Source organism: Triplophysa dalaica, chromosome 12 (assembly GCF_015846415.1).
Source record: "Triplophysa dalaica isolate WHDGS20190420 chromosome 12, ASM1584641v1, whole genome shotgun sequence".
NCBI lineage: Eukaryota > Metazoa > Chordata > Actinopteri > Cypriniformes > Nemacheilidae > Triplophysa > Triplophysa dalaica.
Window position 1 is genome coordinate 16,616,163 of NC_079553.1, and position 22,552 is coordinate 16,638,714.

Below are 22,552 nucleotides of genomic sequence, written 5' to 3' on the forward strand. Positions count from 1 at the left end.
AGTTCTTTGAGTTGTGTAAGAAGCGGTATCCAAGCTCTATATTTTACGCTGTTTAACAGCCGGAGACTTATTTGGAGTTTCAGGTAAAGGAGGGAATACTTCTTCCACAAGCATGACACCTGAATGATCCATTTCTGACTTCAGATAATCGTGCAAATTTTCGCTCAAAAGCTTATTAGGGGCTTGCTGCGTTACCGAGATTAGCATTGGCTTGATTCACATTCTTGTTTTTCCTTTTTATAGATTTTCCCATTGTCAACCATTGCACATGATGTGGCAGTCAAATACGAAGCGAATTATAACTGAAAATATCACTACAAAATCAAATTATACGAACTGACTTTGCCGAGCTCTCCTAATCACGTTTAATCAGTGCGCCATCTTGGCCGCCTCTCCCACTTTCAAGAAAGGCAAGCGCAGAACGTGGAAAAACAAGCAAGTTAAAAAAATAAAATATAAGCACATAATAACAAAAATAGCAAAGAATGAGTAAAACAACCAAGGGAAACTTTATTTTTTGGTGCGATTTGGACAACTTTGTCTTTATGTATTCATTTTGTGCAATATAATTTAAAATGCGTTTAAAGTTCTAACTCGTGGTTTTTACCTACCGCAGGAATCTCATCTCATCACGTCGCGTTTGGTTAGGATGCGGTGTAACACAATAAAACACCTAAAAAGCTTGATAGAATAATGAAAAACATGATTTTTGAAAAAAAAAATTTTTTTTTATAAAAGTGTCACCTTCAAGTATCAACAGACAGTAATCCTTAAAAAGACACCAGCATTTTTCATAAGTAGCAACAGTTTTCATGGCTTTCCTATTAAGCGAAGAAAAAAGATCGAGAATCATTTTTAAATCAACAAAAAATATAATATTTGGCATAGAGTCAGTTACTTTACATTTATGATGATGAAATTCATCACAGAGTTCTGTGTTTCAACATCTCATCCATTTCCTTTGACCCTGTCTCCCAGATCAAAAACAATACATTAACTAAATCAAAATTAAAAAGCGGGGGGCACGATGGTTTAGTGGTAGGCACGTTCGCCTCACACCTCCAGGGTTGGAGGTTCGATTCCCGCTTCCGACTTGTGTGTGTGTGGAGTTTGCATGTTCTCCCTGTGCCTTGGGGGTTTTCCCCTGGGTACTCCGGTTTCCTCCCCTGGTCCAAAGACATGCATGGTAGGTTGATTGGCATCTCTGGAAAAATTGTCCGTAGGGTGTGAGTACGTGAGTGAATGAGTGAATGAGTGAATGAGTGAGTGAGTGAATGAATGAGTGAGTGTGTGTGCCCTGCGATGGGTTGGCACTCCATCCAGGGTGTATCCTGTCTTGATGCCCGATGACTCCTAAGATAGTCACAGGCTCCCCGTGACCCGAGGTAGTTCGGATAAGCGGTAGAAAATGGAATGGAATGGAAAATTAAAAAGCTTGTCGTATGCAGAAAAATAAGACAAGATACGTATTGCATTGTTACATTCAAAAATAAATGTGAAATTGTTTCAAGATTAGATTAGCAGAATGTGCATTGTGAAGATATATCTAATTTAGATTTGAAAGTGAAGAATTAGAGGGGTAGTGATCTAATTTTGAAGTATAGGTTTCTTTCATTTTGCTCATTTATACCAGACTAAATTTTAATAGTAGAAAGAAAAGTGTATTTTAATTTCCACGTTACTGGTCTGAATTTAGTATTGGCATAATAGTGGGAAGTCATGAAAATGATTTAGTTTTGCCTATGAATATTGGAAAGTGGAAGAAACAACACGTGTTAATTAATAGTAGGAAGTATATGCAGGAAAGAAAAGAGTTTGCTCAATATCTATGTAGTAAAGGACAGAAAGAGGGGGATTTAGGGTAGCCTATATATTGGTATTTAAGTTAAAAGCGATGGGTTAGGATAAAAGGAGTAAATGCAATACTTAAATAACACAGTAATAAGCGATAGAATTGAAATGTTAGAGGATGGATTTGGATGGCGAGATGGGGGTATTGCATGCAGAAGGAGTCAGTTATGTCTCTGTGTAAACTGGAGGAGCTGAACACGCAACGCAATGTGATAATTTTTAAAGGATACATAAACGGAGTATGAGTTTTCACTGATCAGTAGGTGGCGGCATGTGCTTAGGACGCCAGCCCGCCATTCAAAAGATAGAAGAAGAAGAAGAAGAAGAAGAAGGCACGCGCATGCGCAAACTGAGCGCGCGGATCCGGAAGATAGTAGCGACGTAAGAGCACCGTGCAGTAGATAGGTGTTGGCGGGAGAAATTTGACTGTTTTTGTGTTTATGTTTTATATTCAAACCAAAAACAATCGTTCACATTCGTGGGTAGTATGTGGAATCAAGGTATGTGGTTTAGTTATGTTTTCGCGTATAGTTACATGCCCTGGTTTCGGGTTTCATTTGCTAAGTGCAGCATGGTATGTTAATGTTAGTGCACTTGTCATGTCTAATGTAACGTTAAATTTATATGGACTAGAATACTTGCAGCCAAAGAGTTTTTTCACATGGTTTAAAAATTAGCTTCGCTGACTCTGTTGTTTGATTATGCAGCAACTTACGTTATAAACATTCTCCAAAGGTATTTGATTTTGTCTACAAAGTATATTAAATCATTGAGCATTCGGGGGATGTGTTGTAGTCTTAGTATGACATATACATATTTTTTATTGAAGCAGAAATAGACGTGAATTAAATATTATTGACAGGTAAATATGGCGAGGCCAGTATGGCTGGATACACACAGTCTCCTGGAGGATTTGGATCACCAGCTGCATCCCAGGGAGGTGACAAGAAAGGGGTCAGTCTGCTTCAATTTTACATAAAGCCTATAGCCTATAACCTTGTTAATAAAAACACTTCGCAGATATAGACATTTTTTTTTTGTGAGTGAGCCACAACTTGCATGAGTGATTTATATAAATGTCTATATATATTTTTTTAATCTTCCTCTGTGTAATGTAACTATTTTTGGCACCCTTGGTAAATATGTGCAAAGAAGGCTGTAAAAATAAGTCTCTATTGTTTTGATCTTTTATTTAAAATTAAATAAAAAAATCCAACATTTCATTCAAGTAAAACAATTTGAAGTGGAGGGGAATATGACATTGTGAATTTATTTTTCTCTAATTCAACCTGGACACAATTATTGGCACCCCTAGAAATTCTTATGAGTAAAATATCTTGTGGTTCTGCCTGGAAGAGAAGGTGTGTCTCAGGGGTGGGCAAATTTGTTACATTGCGAGCCACATCAAGTCTTCGAATCCTTGTTAAGGGATTCTCCCTTTACATAACATTTTTATTTATTTATTCCAGACTAACTAATTCCTTCTACACTGTGTTTTATAAATGCTTATATATTGAAAAAAATGGCAAAACATTTGCACATTGTCATAAGACACATCATCATAATATTTTTTTTATTCTTGACATTTTCAAATATTCCTGTAATTCAGGGGTGTGCCATTAATCCCAATGGGCCACATGATAAATTGGACTGTAGTGAAAGTCTGAACCAAAAGGGTAAACTTAATTCTGCTCAATGCTTAGTTTATGGCTTTTAAATAGAATAAAAATCTAAACTGATCTATCTCTTTTATATTTAAAAAAGAAAAAACACCACCACTAATACTTTTCTGCACCTCTACCCTTTGTGCATATCACTGGATATACTTGTACCAATGTGAAATCAGATGTGTAATATAAATAAAACATTGTAATATTACAATACGAGTTAAACATTTGCCATTGAAAACCGCTCTCAATTTAATTAATTTCCATTTCCAATCCATGTGTATGTAACAAAAATTATGTCTCTGGTTGGCTGAAGCGCTAAGATTTTCAGGAACAGAATTTGGAGAAAAGGAGTTTAAAGTTCAGTGATGGAAATAATAGGGCAATAGTCCAGTATCACAAGTAAAAGTCACTTCACAGTGGTAAGAGACTTACTCTTATAACAATTTAATAAAAAAAACATTTCCTAGTGTTGAAGTCTATAAAAATACTGTACATAACCTATTGATTAAAACAAAAGTAAGGAAAATGGTGCTGGGCACACTTGAAGAACGAGAGCTCTTCCATTATCACTACACGAGGAAACTAACAAACATTAAGGACAACAACTAATAAGCAGTGAAGCAAGTTTTACGTTGTTTTTTGATCATCCCTTGTATGTTTTGTGATCGCCGTCCGGCTCCCCTGAGTAGCGGAACGGGGATAACTCCCGGTGAGCAGACTGGGAGCTCTGTCAACTAACGAAAACATTGGTATAAAAGAACTTTGCATGCCATAGTTTACACAGGACTTGGCTGGAAATGTGCATTGGTACTCCTTCATTCTTCATGTTATGTGGTTTACTTTGATAGGTGAACTGTCTTTCCCATGTCCCAGCGCAACATCCGGCGGGTTTTCCCAGCGCGCAACACATATGTCTAATCAGTAACAATGGCAGGTGAAAACACGAAGGTCGCTTTGCGAGCATATCATGCTCTTATGAAGCGAAACAGGGATTTACAAATTGCCCTCATTGTAATCCGGCAAAATGACGGATGTCCAATAGATTTCTCTCTCACTGGAAAAAAATCTGTCAATGTCAGAGAATTTTCGGTTAACGCGACCTCGGGTACACACGCGTACAGGAATATCTGGACCACGACCAATCTTTTGCCCAAAGGTTTGCCCTTCTAGCTGCACTCAAACTGCTGACATGTGATTTAATTTTTAGCATTTAATACCAAATATTGTAACTTCAGCATTAATAAGACAGATAGTCCGTCTTTGCTCTTGGGTGGGGGTGAATTGGTCTGAGCTGGGATGGTCCGATGGTCATATTTCTCTTGGCTGGTGGTGTAATTGCCTTAGATGGAGCTGGGATGGTCAGTCAGTCTGCAGCTGTAGCTGGCGTAATCTCAAATTGGGGATGGGCATCTGTCGGTCGTCTGGACATGGTGGAACTTCTTCCTACCTCGGGATGGGCATCCCGAGGCAGAGGCAGAAAGAGAAAATGAGAATGATTAGCGTAGCTGCTGTTCATTAATTATGCATTAAGTGAAGGCTTGGCTGAAAAGATGTGTCTTTAATCTAGATTTAAATTGGGAGAGTGTGTCTGACCCTCGAATAGTATCAGGAAGGCTATTCCAGAGTTTAGGTGCTACGTATGAGAAAGCTCGACCCCCTTTGGTGGATTTAGTTATTCTAGTTGTAATCAAAAGTCCTAAATTTTGAGATCTTAGAGAGCGTGATGGGTTGTAACGGGATAAAAGCTCGGTTAAGTAAGTAGGGGCTAAACCGTTTAAGGCTTTGTAAGTAATTAAAAGAATTTTAAAATCAATACGATACTTAATGGGTAGCCAGTGAAGCGATGATAAAACTGGGGTTATGTGATCGTATTTTCTTGACCTAGTAAGAACTCTGGCAGCTGCATTCTGAACTAACTGTAGTTTGTTTATCGATGATACAGGACAACCACTAAGTAGAGCATTACAATAGTCAAGTCGTGAGGTCACAAATGCATGAATAAGCTTTTCTGCGTCAGCAACACATAAAATCTCTATGACGAGAACCATTTCACAGTCTGTGTCCGCCATTTTAGCTAAATCGGATTTACAAGAAATTAAATGAAAATCAGTCTCTCTTAGAGCGTTTCTCAGCAATATTGACCGATTGCAGAACAGCAGAACCCTACGTTTCAGCAGTATCTCTTTCTCAGTGCTCAGTACGCAAGTGTCTTGAGATGCGCTTTTGATAACAGACGTTTCCTGCCTCAGCGCAAGGCGCTTCAAAAGACATATGCGAACACAGAGTTTAAACGAGTCCCTCTAGCTAGTGCAATCACAGACATCATAAATACCCAGAAGCAACCCAGCTGGCCACTTTGCTCCGCTGCTGTGATATGTCAACACTGATATTAGTGAGGGCAACAGTGCACTTATATCCCACTGAACCCGATGGGAGAGCTGCACGTTTTTGGCATTAAAAGCACAATCAGGTTTTCATTTCTAAACATATGTCAATGGTTTGTGATGCATGTAGAGTACAACTTCAGTTGCATCATATCTCGATAGTTATAGCCAAATTTAAAGTTAATGGTTGTCATAATAAAATGTGAAATCCATTATTTGTGCTTGTTATCGGTGAGAATCCACTAGGTGGGATCATGTTCAGTGATATGTTAAAGACAACACGGGCAACAGAATAAATACCCATGTTGCAGTGGTCAAGAATAAAACACAGACATGTAGAAATTGTTTCTGATATTTATTTGAATCATCCAAAAAAACATCTAAGGTAATATAGAGCTTAATTTAGGTATTAAATAAAACCTGATTTTTTTCACTTCACTCTGACAATGGCTTTTTCTGTTGTAATTTTAGACAATTTCATAGGTAAAATGTTCTTTTATTAATCCCGTAAAACCGTTACAGCAGTAAAACGTGATGTATGTGATATAGTTAAACAAATAACACTGCCGTGCATTATTAGTATGAAATAGCAATATATGATAATAAAGACTTTCCCCTGGATTTTAAACTGCACAAGCTGTTCTGATCATGTCCAAATAATCTACCTTAAATTTTTTCACATTAGTGATTTTTACACAATTATTAAGGCTAAGTTATTGCTTGACAAGCCTGAGTTTTAATAGTTCCGTATGACAATAAATGCATTTTCAAGTCTATAACCATCTTTGACCAGAGCCAAATCGTTTCTGCGTACTCCACATAAATCGAAAAGTATTGAAATTAGTTGAGAAATGAAAACATTCATATAAATGTTATTATACAGAAAACGGCAGCTCCACCATTCACTCGTATGTCTTTATAGTCGTCTTTTGCCCTCACCAATATGGCGGCCGCATTGACATACGATCCAGCGGACAATGAGGCGTCTAGTTAATATATGTCTAATGTCGATTTCCACTCTAAAGCGATCATCCCTATGCCCTTCTCCCTTTGAAATGTATAGCTCTTGATGTGTAAACTCTGGATGGAACAACACAACTGTATCTCCTAATGTATCTGTTTAAAATTCACTTGGCAAAAAGAGCAATTCAAACACTGTCATTATCTATTTATTTGGAGCGATGTTTTGTGGGGTGTCCCCTTTCCAAAGGGCCATTCGGAGGGCAATATAACCCGTTTGGAAAGCGTCATCTATGTCTATGAGCACAATAGCGCATGTCTCCCTCTCTTTTCATTTTTACTCTAGTATGCTGCATAGCAGACTTGCGCGATCTAATGGATTTTGTCTGTATTACATCAAATTAGAAATTTTCACCAAAATCTTAACTGAACGCAATGTTATTAAATACATTTAAAAACCGCCTGGTAGGCCAGATGAAATTGCTTGGGGGGCCTGATGTGGCACGCAGTCTGTAGTTTGCCCACCTCCGGTATATTGTCTTAATTCAGGTCAAAGGGAAGTGAGTGGCCAAAGACTTTTCAAAGATCACAGATGGAGAATTGCAGAAATTAGTTGCATTTTAGTGTCAGAAAAAATTGTAAGGGCCACTGTTCAAGAAACAAATCTTCTGCTCTCATGCAAAAATAAACTTCACCATGTTAATCTGACATACTGGAACTTCAAACACGACTGGAGTGTATGGCCATATGAAATGAAAAATCTTTTTTTTTTTTTGGCAGCAATAATACAAGATAGGTTTGGTGCACACAGGATAAAAAAGTGTCCCATGTCCACAGTTAAATATACTACCAGATCTTCATTGTTGTGGACCTACTTTTATACCAGAGGTTCTGGACATCTTTGTATCATGGATTATATCAAATAAAAAATTAAAACCTGACTTGGTCTTATAGAAATATTATAATGGGGTCGTGGTAAGATCTTTCATCATCACATTGGTTCAAAACAAACATCCAAATCAACAAAAACTGGGTCACTGAACACAAAATTAAGATCCTGCCATAGCCATCCCAGTTCCCTGACCTGAACCCTATAGAAAATTAGTATAGGTGCTAGGGATGGGCATTTAAAGCAAAAACTAATATTCGTAGATCGATGAGAACTATTCTAAAATTATTCGAAATTCTCACCCCTCCCCCAAATGCATGCATTTACAGTATTACATACGCATAAACGGAGAGGGTGAGAGACCATTGCTTTATGTATTATGGAATAAGCAATTTTACATCAAGCCAAACATTAAGATAACGTGCTGAAACATCAATATATTAACAACCGAATGACGGCACTTATTAACAGTACGTCGATCAGCATCAACCGCTCATAATGCTAGGACATTTCGTTGTAAAATATGAGCATGCACATTTATACCAACTAAATAACAGTGTGATTGATCAAGGGAAATATTTTAAAGCCATAAAGATTTTAGACCAGACTTAAAACGCTTTAAAACATATTTACCAAATGACGGCATTTATAAATAGTCTGGAACGATTTAATAAATTAATAGCTCAGGAGGCTCTGTTTCTCCAGTCTGGCAGTGATTTTTCTAGACAAGTAAACTCGGGCTGTACAAACTCCATAAGATTTTTAAAACCCTCTCATTCGACAAAGCTGATCGGAAGCATATCCGTAGCGATCGTCTTGGAAATTAGAGCCGTTATTTGCTCCGCCTGTCTGGTATCCAAATTGGTTGGTCTGCCCAAACTAGCAACTAATTGCTGACCTGTGGATGGACTTCCTGGGTGCTTCGCCCTCAAATGATTGTGCATCGTAGTTGTTGATCCATGATAATCCAACTTTGCATTTGCAGAGTTTGAACTGCACGTTATTCTCATTAATTTTATTAAAGGACCCACACAGAACTCATTTTTCACACCGTCTATATTTACCGTATACGTAATCCCACACGGGTCTACAGTTTGCATAACTTTAACAGCAATTCTTGTGAGAAAATGTTTTCCTCTATTGTCTCTTGATTGACAGCCTTTAGGTTTTAGGTGCATCGTAATTGGCAGCGCCACGTTCTGGTTATATGAACGCGTTACGCGTGAAAACACTTCAAATTATAGATCGCACACACTATTCGAAATTCTATAATGAATGAACTAATCGAATATTTGAAATTCGTGACTCATCCCTAATAGGTACATCTAAAAAAATCGAAATATTGTGAGAAAGTTCAATATTATTTGTCACTCATTTTAAGAAAGTGTGTGATGCATAGAGTGAAATATTATAAGTTGATGATTATGATGTTTTTATGATTATTTGATTATTATTGCTTACAGATAATGAAAACTTAAAATTCAGTTTCTCAGAAAATTAGAATATTACATAAGATCAATAAAAAAAAGGATATTTTAAACAGAAATATCAGGCTTCTGAAAAGTATGTTCATTTCTATGCACTCAATATTTGGCAGGCTTGAAATATTTCTCTCTGTGTGTAATAAATCTGTGTAATATATGGGTTTCACTTTCTGAAATGAGTGACAAAAATATTGACCTTTTCATGATATTCAAATTTTTTGAGATGTACCTCTAGGATGAACTCAAGAAGAGGGAGCACCAACATTTGAAGGATCTGAAGAAATTCTTTATGCAGGAATGGACTCTGATGACTCTGAATGTATTCTCAAACCTCATCAGACTGAAAAGTACTCAGAGCTGTTTTTTCTTATAAATTGAGGTTACGGAGTGTATTAAATACAAGGGTGCCAATAATTGTGGATAATTGTGAAATTATGGAATAATTTTTCCCCCTACTTATAATTTTCCTTCAATGAAATGTTGGAATTTTGTAGATTTTTCAAAACGAGAGAAAGCGCAGATTTGTTTTTACAGCCTTCTTTGATCATATTTACCAAGGGTAGCAATAATAATGGAGGGCACTATACACTCACCTAAAGGATTATTAGGAACACCTGTTCAATTTCTCATTAATGGTGTAATGGTGTGGGGGATGTTTTCTCGGCACACTTTAGGCCCCTTAGTGCCAATTGTGCATTGTTTAAATGGCAACGGCCTACTTGAGCATTGTTTCTGACCATGTCCATCCCTCTATGACCACTATGTACCCATCCTCTGATGGCTACTTCCAGCAGGATAATGCACCATGTCACAAAGCCTGAATCATTTCAAATTGATTTCTTGAACATGACAATGAGTTCAATGTACTAAAATGGCCCCCAAGGTCACCAGATCTCAACCCAATAGAGCATCTTTGGGATGTGGTGGAAAAGGGGGCTTCGTGCATCCCACAAATCTCCATCAACTGCAAGATGCTATCCTATCAATATGGGCCGACATTTCTAAGGAAAGCATCTTGTTTAATCAATGCCACGTAGAATTAAGGCAGTTCTGAAGGCGAAAGGGGGTCAAACACAGCATTAGTATGGTGTTCCTAATAATCCTTTAGGTGAGTGTGTATATAGTACTGTGATTGATACTTGCATTGTATTGCTCTGTTTTATCTATGTATTTTGTATAAATCCCTGCATAAATAATCCAAGTAATCATAAAAGGCTGTTAAATTGGTAGGGACAGTATATTCCAAAGCAAGTATAAAATATGATCTAGATCTATGTGTGACACCTTCTGAGATTTGCTATATAGGTACACTTTTTTGACGTTTAAAAGAAACTGATAAAAAGGGGCCCAATTTACCGGAATTAATGCTTTGTAGTTCTTTACTACCACTCAGAAAATAACACATTCTAAATCAGTATTAAAGTCTTAAGTGAATTGTTTGTGTGTGCAGAGAACACGAGCACAGCAGATTGTTCCCTGTACAGTATCTCAGCTGATGTCTGCTGTACAGGCGGAGGATGTTTTCAAAGTGGGAGACGTCGAGATTGCTCAGGTGAGTCTGACCCGGTGTCTCAATCAGCTGAGATCTCTAGCTCCTTAGGTCGTAAATAAGTATCATGTACACAGGTTCAGACACTAGTATGGGCCCTAACTCATATGGGCCCTATTTGGACACTGATGATGTACTTTCCTTTGACCTGACAGTTTAAAGGTGCCCAAAATGGAAAGTGTATTTACCTGGGCATAGATGAATAATAAGAGGTCTGTAAATGGAAATGACAAATCGTGAGCCTTAAACACTATTGTTTCCTCCTTTTGTAAATCGTGTGCTGAAAAAAAAGGCCAATCCCAACATTGCACCCACTGTGACCTTAAAGTCTGGATGTAATCCCATACGTTGCATATACCCACTCATGTTCTAGGCCAGCCGGTTGTGTGCCCATGTATCGGCAGGAAATAAAGCAGCTCTTCACGAAAATCATTCCCTTCAAAAAATCTGACAAACACCGACAGCTGTTCAATGTCACTTTGGTTGTAAGACGAGTCTATTGCAAGTGATATGGCTTCTGCTTTCTTTATGTTGGATAATAGATAAGACAGGCACTCACCCGCCAATGCCTCCACTCTTATCGTTGCCGTGCAATTAAATAACTTAATGTTATAGCTCTGTTACCGTTTTCTTTGTTTTCGTGTCGTGATTAAGAACTTCATCCACCATGTCAATTGCACAGGTTTTATTTAATTCGGCTTCAGCGAACGGCTTTTTGGCCTTTGCCAGGTTCCAAGCTACACGTAAGGATGCTGCGGTTGCATTCTCCTGCACAGATGTCGTTTTGTGAATAACACCAACTGACTTTTTGTAAGCTGCAATCAATTGTGTTAACTTCTGTTTCCGGCTTTCAGAATGTTCTGTATAACTGCAGTGGAAAACTGACAAAAGATGGCAGAGCGTGTGGATGCAGCGGCCTCTCGCTCTCCCGACAATGCAGTGTTTTGTTTGTTAGATACGTGTTTGTCCGACAGTTTGTCGTGTTCGTTTCGTTTTGTTCTCGTCTGGAAAGTTCCTTGCTGTGTCTTTCTCTTGACACTTAAAATGCTCCACGCTGGTGACAAAACAGCAACGATAACAAAATTTTCTTGTGTGTGTTGAATGCAGTGTGAGTTTAATGGGTGACTTGCCACACATTATATTTAATCAATGAAATGTACAAGGCTAGATTAAGTACCAATGACAAAAAGAATTGAAGTTTTACCAATTTCTTGTGAAGAGATCAGGTTGTGGAAAAGTTAGCAGGAAGAGTGCCCTGAGATGTCAGACTGCCCCTGGCTGTCTTCACTGACAAAACATCATCCATCATCAAACAATTCTCGGTACCTCAGACCTCGGGAAACACCTCCCACACTCCAACCATCGAACTCTCCTCTCTCACCCCACTTACGGACACTGAAGTCACCAGGCTTTTCTCCAGCCACCCCACCACCTGTCCCCTTGACCCTATCCCCTCCGATCTCCTTCAGGCCATGTCCAGCACACTCACACCTGCACTCACACACATTATCAACACCTCCCTGCTCACCGGCACTTTTCCATCCACATTCAAACAGGCCCAGGTCACACCCCTACTGAAGAAACCAACATTGGAGCCTTCTACTCCCGACAGTTACAGACCTGTCTCTCTCCTCCCATTTATAGCAAAAACACTTGAAAGGGCAGCTTTCAACCAGGTGTCTTCCTACCTATTCCAGAATAAACTACTGGATGACAAGCAGTCTGGCTTCAAAACAAACCACTCCACTGAGACGGCACTGCTATCGGTCACAGAAGCACTGCGGCTAGCCAAGGCGGAATCTAAATCCTCTCCCCCGATTTTGCTAGACCTATCTGCAGCGTTTGACACTGTCAATCACCAGATACTGCTAGCAACCCTTTCATCGCTAGGAATCTAAGGCTCTACCCTCCGCTGGTTCAAATCCTACCTCTCCGACAGATCCTTCAGGGTGTCATGGAGGGGCTCGCTGTCCACTGCTCACCACATGATCACTGGGGTCAGTGCTTGGACCGCTGCTTTTTTCCATCTACACGACATCCTTGGGACCCATCATACAGGCACATGGCTTCTCATATCACTGTTATGCCGACAACACCCAGATCTACATCTCCTTTCAACCAGACGATACCACTGTGGCAGCTTGCATTATAGCCTGCCTCGAGGACATCTCCGCTTGGATGAAAGGGCATCACCTCCAGCTGAACCCTGCCAAGACATAACTACTCGTGTTTCCGGCACACCCTATGGTCCAACATGATCTCAACATACATCTTGGCAATACCACAATCACCCATTTCAAAACAGCCAGGAACCTCGGAGTCATATTTGATGAACAGCTGTCCTTAAATGATCACATTGCAAAGACAACACGGTCATGCCGATTTGCCTTATTCAACATTAGAAAGGTCAGACCCCATCTCACTGAGCATGCGGCACAACTCCTTGTCCAGGCCCTGGTAATCTCAAGGTTGGACTACTGCAATGCTCTCCTTGCTGGTCTTCCTGCAAAGGCTATAAAACCACTTGAGCTGGTTCAGAACGCAGCAGCACACCTCGTCTTCCAACAGCCCAAAAGGGGTCACGTGACTCCCCTTTTCATCTCTCTTCACTGGCTACTGGTTGCAGCCCGTGTCAGATTCAAGTCACTAATGCTTGCCTAAAGGACTATCACTGGATCTGCATCTTACTTCCACACTCTCCTGCACTCCTACACCCCATCAAGATCCCTGCGTTCAGCAAACCAGCGGTGTCTTGTATTGCCTTCCCATAAGGGTAGTAAATCACTCTCCTGCTCGTTCTCATTCACAACTCCTTCCTGGTGGAACATTCTTCCTAACTCTGTTCGTTCAACAACATCTCTCACAACATTTAAAAAACTACTTAAAACCCATCTCTTCTGTGAATACTTGACAAAAAAAAAAACACACTAACCCTTTATCTCAACAGGTAGTGGTCTAGCTTTTGTTGAAAACAGTAACTTTGTATTGGCACTTAATGTATTATGGCTCCTGTATGACATATCGCTTATTGCTCCTAAACTCTTAGTAAGTCTGCTAAATGTAAATGTAAATGTATGGAGTGCAATGTGCGCGTGCCTTTAGTCTTTTCCTGATGCTGGCTCGTTTCCCTCTCGGCCGCCATATTTGGTCACGTCCTATGTTGTTCCTCAGGATCTCTCTCGGCCAGCTTTGATCCGAGGTTAAAAATGGCGTTAGGTGTAGGGCTGGGCGATAAAACGATATTGATATTTATTGACGGTACAACATTGTCGATATCAATATAAAAAAAGATTGATATAGCGCTAGATAATTTCCTTTAAATGTGCGCGCCCGTGACGTCCGAAAATCTTAAACAGCCTATAATATGTTTTGTTACATGAGCGTGCTACGATTGACAAGCAAACAACCAATAAGATCTAATTTGCCGGGTTGCGTTAGGCTCAATTTGGTTGCGTCATCGCCATGTTTACGTTAGAACACGTGCAAGATGAGTGCCGTGCTTGCCGTCTGCACGGAAATTGTGAACAAAAAGCGAGATGTCAGCTCGCCAGTGTGACAGTTTTTTTATTTCTTTCTTCCGACCAACATCAGAAGAACGTAGTGTGAAAGCGATGTAAAAAGAACGTCCCTTCCAAGCAAGGAAACACAAGCGATTTATTCCAACATCTAAACCGCTGCAACCCTTTGGAATATACATCATGTCATCCATCTACCTCAAGTCAACAAACAACCCACAACCAGTACACGATGGAGAGGTACTCGGTAATCTTCAAAGCGATATAATGACATAACCCATGCAATAGCGTACTTCATTGCAAAAGAAATGCTGCCGTTCACCATGGTGGAGAAGTCAGGCTTTTGTTTACTGTTATAAGGGTTTGTTGGTATTGCTTATTACAGATGCTGTTGTTGATCTACCTCAAAGTTTGCCTTGATTGTTCCATGTTTACATTAAATTAAGTGGAAACATTTTGTAACATTTTAAGTTCAAAGTTAAAGTTCGTTTAAACGTTTATCTTAATATAAGTAGAGTAAGACATAAAAAAGATATTTTGTTTTACTTTTTTTTAATGCTAAAACTAATTTTATTTGCTGTACTGCTTAATAATGTGGGTCAGTAAAGATACAGTTGTTAAATACTTACTGTTCTACTTGTCATTTTTACTTAAAAAAAAAGGTCAATAATTATCGATATCGAACGATATGAAGCATCATATCGTTGATATATTTTTTAGCCATATCGCCCAGCCCTAGTTAGGTATACCAATAAGAGTCGCTCTATTGTAGGTTATGTTGTCCATGTCGAAGACAATGCAGAAAGATGTACAAAATAAACAAAAATAAGCAAAGTGTGATCGGAGCAGTCGTAACTGCAGCCAATCTAATCGGCGCCATCTTTGTTCTTTCAAGTATTTGTGATATGAAAGTTTTTTTGTATGCAATATTGAAAAGATGCATCTTTAGTCTAGATTTAAACTGACAGAAGGTGTCTGCCTCCCGGACAGAACATGGAAGACTGTTCCAATGTTTAGGTGCTAGATAGGAAAGATCTACCACTGGCACTTGATTTTGAAATTCTAGATATTAGCAACTGACTGGACGCCTGAGAGCGTAGTTAACGCGAAGCACTGTAATACGAGAGAAGCTCACTCATGTATTGAGAATCTAAACCATGTAGGGCTTTAAATATAATAAGCAAGATATTGAAGCTTATGCATTGCTTAAAATGTGACCAGTGCAAGGTTGACAGAACCGGGTTAATATGCTCATACTTTTTTTGTACATGTAAGAACTCGACCTGCGGCGTTTTGAACAAGGTGGAGTTTTTGTAATAAGCCTGCAGGGCAACCACCTAATAGTGCATTACAGTAATCTAATTTTGATGTTATGAATGCATGAATTGACTTCTCTGCTTCCGAAAGTGATAGCGTATTACGTAGTTTAAATATATTCTTGCATTGATACTCCTTCATTCGTCATGTTATGTAGTTTACTTTGATAGGTGAACTGTCTTTCCAGCGCCCCAGCGCAACATCCGACGGGTTTTCTTGAACGCATAATATATGTCTAGTCAGTAACAATGACAGGTGAAGACACGCTTGTAGCTTCGCGAGCATATAACGCTCTAATGAAGGAAAACGGGGATTTACAAATTCCACTCATTTGTAATCCGCCAAAATGAGGGACGGCCTTCAGATTTTTCCGTTATTGGTAAAAAAAATCTGTCAATGGCAGATCATTTTCGGTTAACGCGACCTCTGGTACACACGTACAGGAATATCTGGACCACGGCCAATCAGAGAGGGGTCCGCCCTTCACCATCTCTGATTGGTTTAGACCCCGATATGGGCCTAATGTGTGTCTGTTGTTTAATCACAAGGTTGCAATCACAATCATCAAGGTGCAGAGACTTTTTTTTCTCCCTCGAACGGCTGGTCGCACCGGTGCGACCTCTTATTATTTTTGGTTGCACCATTGAAAAACAAGGTCGCATTTGCAACCAAATTGGTTGCACTCTAGAGCCCTGCGGTAAGTGGGCCAGATAAAGTTCCTTTGTTTCTCATTTGCATACCTCTGACAGTATGGTTAATTTTCACCTAATAACTGAACTTAGTTATGGACATAGTCGGACACATGCTTTAGTATTATAACATAGCTCATCAGATAGGGAATTAAAAGAGGAGGAGTTAAATAGTAAACATACTATGCCTTGTATTATGTTAAAGCTGTGAACTATCCCAACATATGAATACAACAAAGCCTAAATCAGAACTTGCATATTTAACAGGTACAGATAATTGAAATTGGCAAGAGCACCAACGTATGACATAGATATTTACATACGTCTATAGAAAGGACAGTTTTTTTTTTGTAGTTTTGTCAGAGAAGTTTCTCTGGATAAACTACATGTCTTAATTTCCAGGTGAGACAAAAAAGAGAGACTTCTCACATCTTCTTTGCTTTCTTTGAAGCTTAGGAGTCTTAAATATCCCATGGAGAAACAAAAGGTTATCAACACTTGTTGAGGGCACAAATCTAAATCTAGACCCCCCTGGTTCAGGTCTCTTGATGTTGGTCTCAAGAAACCAGGACAAAAGGGACTGGGGGGGTTTATGGCTCTAGGCACTACTGCTAAAAGAACACCTCCCCCTCTGCATTTCAGACGAGGCTCATGTTTATAATAATAATCTTGAGGGACAGACTCATTTAAAGTAATATAATCATATGGTTTTAGCCATGTTTCTGTCAAACAGAGCATGTCTATTTAATGGTCTGTTATCATATCGTTAAGACTCTAATTCTAAGATCTTCTCCGTCAGCCTAACCATTTTCCTGGATTTATCGCATATAAAACCCTTACAGCTGACAGAGAAGGCTAAGCTAAACATATGACATGAGGTGCAAGTAACAATAATAGGAATAGAAACCATAACTCACTGGGTTTGAAGAGTTATTCTGACTTGCCAAGGTTGCTCGATGAATCATAGTAAATATGCTTAAAAAGAGAACCGTTAGCACACAAGACAAACTAGGCCAGATGATATTCCACAGTGTAAACAGAAAGCAAGCTAACACGCTAATGCTGTGCTGATGCTGTTAAATAAACAATCCATTTTGATGTAGAATCTTAAGGAAAATGAATTTAGCAACGACAGTGATAGGTAACGATAATAAAATACATCAATATTAAGACCAAGTGTAAATGTGAGGATACAAACTAGCCGCCGGCAGCGATACAAACAGGAACCGGAAACACCAGGGGAAACGGAAGCAACGGGGCGAATCAAAAACGTACAGTAATACTGCTCAGCCTTTTTTTCCCCGAGAACATAACTACAGTAACCTCTCTACTTCTAGTGGTGCAGTGAGAAAACACTCAACATTACGCATTTCTGTGCACTACAGTTCAAAATGTTATGTTCAAAGTGATGACCTTAACACCTTGGTTGGCATCTCATTAATGCGGTGATGTAGTTATAATCACAGCCCTAAAATTTAAACAATGCAAAGTGTTTTGTCACAAACTTAAATGACAGGCAGTAAATGCCCAAAATGTATGCTTTGTTTTGATACAAGGCAAATGTTTTAGGAAAGTGCTGTGGTTGTTTTCTACATATGCTTTTGCATAGTGCTGGTGTTTGCAGAGCTGGCAATCATATCACACTGTCAATCCTCCCTCCTCTACTGTCTGAATCCTCATAGCCTTCAGAGAAACGTTTAAAACTACATAAACATCATGTTTTATGCTGGCATTGCACAAATGTAGGAGACGGATGAAAAGCACTCCATCATGCCAATTACGTGCCATGATATCTCGTCACACCCCTAACAAATATATAAATAAGAAACATAAAACATTCATTTAGTTTACCTAAATTAGTTTTAACTACTACTGTAGTTAACCAGACTTAAATTTTGGCAGGTTGTCGTAAGATGCTTATTTTTTTGTGTGTTTGATAGCTTCACTCAGTAAAATGTTCTGAAATAAACTCTGAGCAACATCGACTAAATCTAAGTAAATTAGCAGTGCGCCATGTGTGTTTAACATCACACAGAAACAAGCACAACGACAAACGCACTTCACACAAACAACAGGCCCTGTTTAATGCATCTGCCAAACTGTATTGCAGGCAAGGTACACTGGTAAATACATATACATGCATGAACTAATATCATTTTAAGCTTCCCTATATTTTATGGTTCATCTAATAACTTGAAGAATTGACTTAAAAAATATTTGTGCAAATTGATACAAGGATTTTATTATGTAAATGTGCTGCTAGAATTTGAGAACAATTTACCAGAATAAATTAAATTCTACTCATTAAACACATTTAGTATTTGTTGAATAAAGTAAATATTACAGTGAACAAAAATCTTTTTCTAACTCAAACTTCATGGTTTACTTACTTTCATATTTAAATATAATTTTTTTTACAAAATAGATGGTCAAGTGAGATGAGACTGGCGGTCTCTGTACTGGCATTAGCACAGTTACTGATCAAGAAGTGAAATAACACGTGACTAATAATGACTTATATTGTGCCTCCCTCAACCTAGATACAATGGCTGCTCTGCTGAACAACAATGAACACTTTTTATAAACACAAAATAAATAAGTAAACTTAATTTTACCAATTTAAATTCGTTTAACATAAATTTTTGTGGATTGATTTACTTAATAATTTCTTCAATTAAAATTACTAAAAAAAGTATTAAAATCTTAACAACCAAAATTTGTAGATTTTATTACCAAGATTTTTACATTTTAACTCAATATTTTGGTAAAAATTGGAACATAAAGGTCCGATGAACTGTACTTGTTTACTGTTTTATACTTTTATATGAGGTCTACTTATGACAATCGTGTGGTTTTTACATCAAAATCAATAAGTAATAGGATGTATTAATTCAAAATGTAAACAGCCCCTAAGTGATACGTACTCTTATTACATGGTAATAAAACATTCAGGGCTTTACTGAAAACATTCGGACCTTCAGCCTGCATAGCCCATCCCCACCTCTGCCCCTGATCGGAAATGATCTGGCAAAAATAGCCGATCCTGATCAGGTTCGGGACATCCCTACATTTTTATATTGATAGAAAATGAAAGATGGCAGGAAATTGGGAAAAATAGGATCTAAGGAATTCACATTAAGTAAGATTTTATATGTTGGAGCAAATGCAGGAAAATTAATGCGTGCAGTAAGGAGATTTATTAGAAACACTGGGTTAATACAAATTTTTTTTTTCAATTTATATGAAAGCACTTCACCCATAGCAAATATGAAATACCAGTGGTCACCTTTTTGTAGATAAGTCAGTAAAATAGATGTGTTAAAATGTGTTATAATCTAACGTTATACAGTGGGTACGGAAAGTATTCAGCCCCCTTCAATTTTTCACTCTGTTATATTGCAGCCATTTGCTAAAATCCTTTAAGTTCTTTTATTCCTCATTAATGTACACACAGCACCCCATATTGACAGAAAAACACGTTGACATTTTAAAAAAATAAAAAAACTGAAATATCACATGGTCCCAAGTATTCAGACCCTTTGCTCAGTACTTAGTAGAAGCACCTTTTTGATTTAATACAGCCATGAGTCTTTTTTGAAAAGATGAAACAAGTTTTTCACACCTGGATTTGGGGATCCTCTGCCCTTCCTCCCTGCAGATCCTCTCCAGTTCTGTCCGGTTGGATGGTAAACGTTGGTGGACAGCCATTTTTAGGTCTCTCCAGAGATGGCCATTCAAGAACAGTCACGGAGTTGTTGTGAAGCCACTCCTTCATTATGTTAGCTGTGTGCTTAAGGTCATTGACTTGTTGGAAGGTAGGTTGGAGGTCCTGAGCACTCTGGAGAAGGTTTTCTTCCAGGATATCCCTGTACTTGGCCGCATTCATGCTGCCACCACCATGCTTCACTGTTGGGACAGGTGATGAGCAGTGCCTGGTTTTCTCCACACATACCGCTTAAAATTAAGCCCAAAAAGTTCTATCTTGGTCTCATCAGACCAGAGAATCTTATTTGTCACCATCTTGGAGTCCTTCAGGTGTTTTTTTAGCAAACTCCATGCAGGATTTCATGTATCTTGCACTGAGGAGAGGCTTCCGTCGGGCCACTCTGCCATAAAGCCCCCACTGGTGAAGGGCTGCAGTGATGGTTGACTTTCTATAACTTTCTCCCATCTCCCGAATGCATCTTGGGAGCTCAGCCACAGTTATCTTTGGGTTCTTCTTTACCTCCTTCACCGAGGCTCTTCTCCCCCGATAGCTCAGTTTTGCCTTACAGCCAGCTCTAGGAAGGGTTCTGGTCATCCCAAACGTCTTCCATTTAAGGATTATGGAGGCCACTGTGCTCTTAGGAGCCTTAAGTGCAGCAGAATTTTTTTTGTAACTTTGGCCAGATCTGTGCCTAGCCACAACTCTGTCTCTGAGCTCTTCAGGCAGTTCCTTAGACCTCATGATTCTCATTTGCTCTGACATGCACTGTGAGCTGTAAGGTCTTATATAGACAGGTGTGCGGCTTTCCTAATGAAGTCCAATCAGTATAATCAAACACAGCTGGACTCAAATGAAGGTGTAGAACCATCTCAAGGATAATCAGAAGAAATGGACAGCACCTGAGTTAAATATGAGTGTCACAGCAAAGGGTCTGAATACTTAGGACCATGTGATATTTCAGTTTTTCTTTTTTAATAAATCTGCAAAAATGTCAACAATTCTGTTTTTCTGTCAATATGGGGTGCTGTGTGTACATTAATTTGAATAATAAAATTTAAATGATTTTAGGAAATAGCTGCAATATAACAAAGAGTGAAAAATGTAAGGGGGTCTGAATACTTTCCATACCCACTGTATATAATATTACAATTTAACATAGACCTAAGGATTTTTAACATCAACCCTGATACTACAGTCAATTGTCATCACTACAAGAGTGCAGATGGACCTACAGCACGTCTGTAGCTGAAGACAGGGCCGTTGGTGAAAGTGCCAACATAATCGAATGCTAAAGATTGGACAGGTTTAAATTATACTCCACGTCATAATCTGTACAAATAACAAATGCATATATCCCCAGTATTTATCTAATATTTAGCAATGGCAATGCTGGGGTTGTCACCAATGGCCCATTCTTCAGCAGCCAAAGCAATTAGAGCAGGTTATTGGCCCTAGTATGATGTTCCTTTATTTATCAAATTCCATTTTATTCTCTTTTAATTTGTGTGTATTCTGCCTTTGATTGTTTCACATTTTCTATATTCTTTTTAAGAGGCAAATTATTTTTTGTTAAAGAGCAGGTTTCATGAATCCAATAAAATTACCGGCATCACATGTGTAACTTGGCTTTCCTTCAATTTTAACTATCTGCAAAATTGTTAATCCAAAATGTCCATGATAAATTATGATATTGGCTTCCAAAGTAATGAGTCGTCTCCAAACCGCCCAAGCAAATTGTTAGGCTTTTGAATGTTTTGTGTAACATCAGCACAATCTCAGCCTGTCCACGAAACGGGAACACTCTTACCTGCCCACTAGCACTTCAGGTAGTATTGCGTATACAACATGTCAAGGAGACGCTGTGTTTTGTGCCTTGAACGCAAATTTATGCTTGCGTTTCAAATTTTGGCGAGTTCAACGCGGGATTTGCCAGCCACTTGAGCCTGAAAGAGAAGTCAATAGCAAATTCATTTAGACCAACAAGCGTCTGAAAGTGGTATGCTAAATACGTTATGTGTACATGTTTAATTGAGAGCTTACAATATAAAGTAATTGTGCTAATCCGTTTTGTATATGTAGTACAACTGTAGGTTTCCAGGTAAACATAGTTTATAAGTGTTACCGTTTTAATAATCTGACTCTTACCTAAGAGTCCTTTTGGTCTGGCCAGATCCTACAAGCATCTTTGTTTACAATAACCTTCATGAGAACTGTGGTAATGGGCGTTTCGCGGCCTGTAGGTCTTGATGGTTACATATAATTAAATGTCAGGCAAGGCAAGGCAAGGCAAGGCAAGGCAAGGCAATTTCTATAGCACATTTCATACAAAAGGGCAATTCAAAGTGCTTTACATAAAACGATTGACCGAAAGAAATAAGAGATATCTTTAAAATGGAATAATTCAAGATCACAAATATTTTAGATTTAAAGAAACAATAAAACAACAATAAAATTGATTAAAAATGTGAGTGTGTATATGAAAAGAATAAGGGAATAAATTGGAAATAGAAGTGCAGTTGATGTAAACCAGCACAGTGC

General features: G+C 38.6%; 1 protein-coding gene across 1 annotated transcript in view; it reads left to right on the top strand.

Moving 5' to 3' along the window:
• Window positions 1-2,194: 2,194 nt before the first annotated feature.
• The window catches only part of rpa2 (replication protein A2), a 44,935-nt gene continuing 24,577 nt past the window's right edge, over window positions 2,195-22,552 (top strand). The window contains exons 1-3 of the mRNA XM_056761899.1: window positions 2,195-2,351; window positions 2,714-2,805; window positions 10,689-10,790. Of these exons, the coding sequence (XP_056617877.1) occupies window positions 2,339-2,351; window positions 2,714-2,805; window positions 10,689-10,790 (207 nt within the window). The 5' untranslated portion in view covers window positions 2,195-2,338. The remainder of the gene's footprint in view (window positions 2,352-2,713; window positions 2,806-10,688; window positions 10,791-22,552) is intronic.